This window comes from Penaeus monodon, chromosome 8, assembly GCF_015228065.2.
Source record: "Penaeus monodon isolate SGIC_2016 chromosome 8, NSTDA_Pmon_1, whole genome shotgun sequence".
Taxonomy (NCBI): domain Eukaryota; kingdom Metazoa; phylum Arthropoda; class Malacostraca; order Decapoda; family Penaeidae; genus Penaeus; species Penaeus monodon.
In genome coordinates, this window is record NC_051393.1 from 12,012,695 (window position 1) to 12,014,205 (window position 1,511).

General features: G+C 24.6%; 1 protein-coding gene across 1 annotated transcript in view; it reads right to left on the reverse strand.

Annotated features, from left to right (window-relative positions):
* LOC119576154 overlaps positions 1 to 401 on the reverse strand; it is a 2,829-nt gene extending 2,428 nt beyond the window's left edge. The window contains exon 1 of the mRNA XM_037923720.1: positions 1 to 401. Within this exon, the coding sequence (XP_037779648.1) occupies positions 1 to 379 (379 nt within the window). The 5' untranslated portion in view covers positions 380 to 401.
* Positions 402 to 1,511: the final 1,110 nt, after the last annotated feature.

The following is a 1,511-nucleotide window of genomic DNA, read 5'->3' on the forward strand; positions in this document are numbered from 1 at the left end:
AATCTGGTTCTTTTGTAGTCGTGGGAGGCAGGGTAGTTGTAGTAGCTCTAGTAGTGGTTGTAGAGGTAGTAGTAGTAGTAATAGGAGGAGGGGTGCTTGTAGTTGTGGTAGTCGTTGGCTCAGCGGTTGTAGTATTTGGAGAGTTAGATTCAGGCACTGTCTCACCATCTGGCAGAGGCTTGAACAGATTGAGGGAATTGATGATAGAGGTCACGTACGTCCTGTTCCCGAAGTTGGCCTCCCCTGTATCCTCTTCATCCTCGTCCTCTTCTCCCTTGTCCTCCTCCTCTTCGTAGTCATCTGTCTCCGTGCCAGTGTCAGTGTCATTGTAATCTGGCTCCAACTCTGTGCTGAGTGTGACATTGACCTTCTCAAACATTTCTGCAAACACAGAGAGGGACAGGTCTAATGGTTGATGTTGGCCTCTGTTTGCAGGGGAAAGGAGGAGAGAAGAGGGGGGAGGACCAAGAGAGGGAGATGGGGCATGAGTAGGAAAAGGAAGCAAGGTGGGTGAGAAGAGGAAGACAAGGAGAGGGAGATGGGTATGAATAGGAAAGGGAAGTAGAGGAAAAGCAAGGAAGAAAAGGGAAGGAGAGGGGGAGAGGAACATAAAGAAAAATATATATATATTTATAATATATATATATATAATATTAGATATATTATATATATATATATATAGATTTTTATATATATATATATATATTTTTTATATATATATTAATATATATAGTATATATATATATATCTATATATAATTATATATATATTAATATATATTATCATATATATTATCAATATATAATAAATATTATATATATTTCTATCTATTAATATCTATTATATATAATTATATAAATATATATATATTCTATATATATTATTATAATATATATTAGATATATATATATATATATATCTATATAAGTATGTATATATATATATATATATATATATATATATACCTATATATATATACATATCTATCTTATTATCTCTATATATATCTATATATATATTCTATAATTATTGCGAAGCCGCAATACTATATTAATAATATTATATATATATATATATACTATATATATATATTATATATCTATCTTTTTTTTTTAATTTTATATCTAATCTATATATATATATAGTATATATATATTATATACTATATATTATTTATATATCTCTTTTATATATATATATGATATATAGATCTATATATAGATATATATTATCTCTCTAATATATATTTATATATATAAAGTACATATAGATATATATATATATATATATATTATTCTTATCTCTATATAATTATATAATAAAATATATCTAATATCATATATATCTATATATATTATAATATATATCTATATATATATTACATCTATCATATATATATACATATCTACATATATTCTATATCTTTTATTATATATATATATAATTACAGATTATTATATATTATATATATAATATATAATATATAATATATTATATATATATAATATATA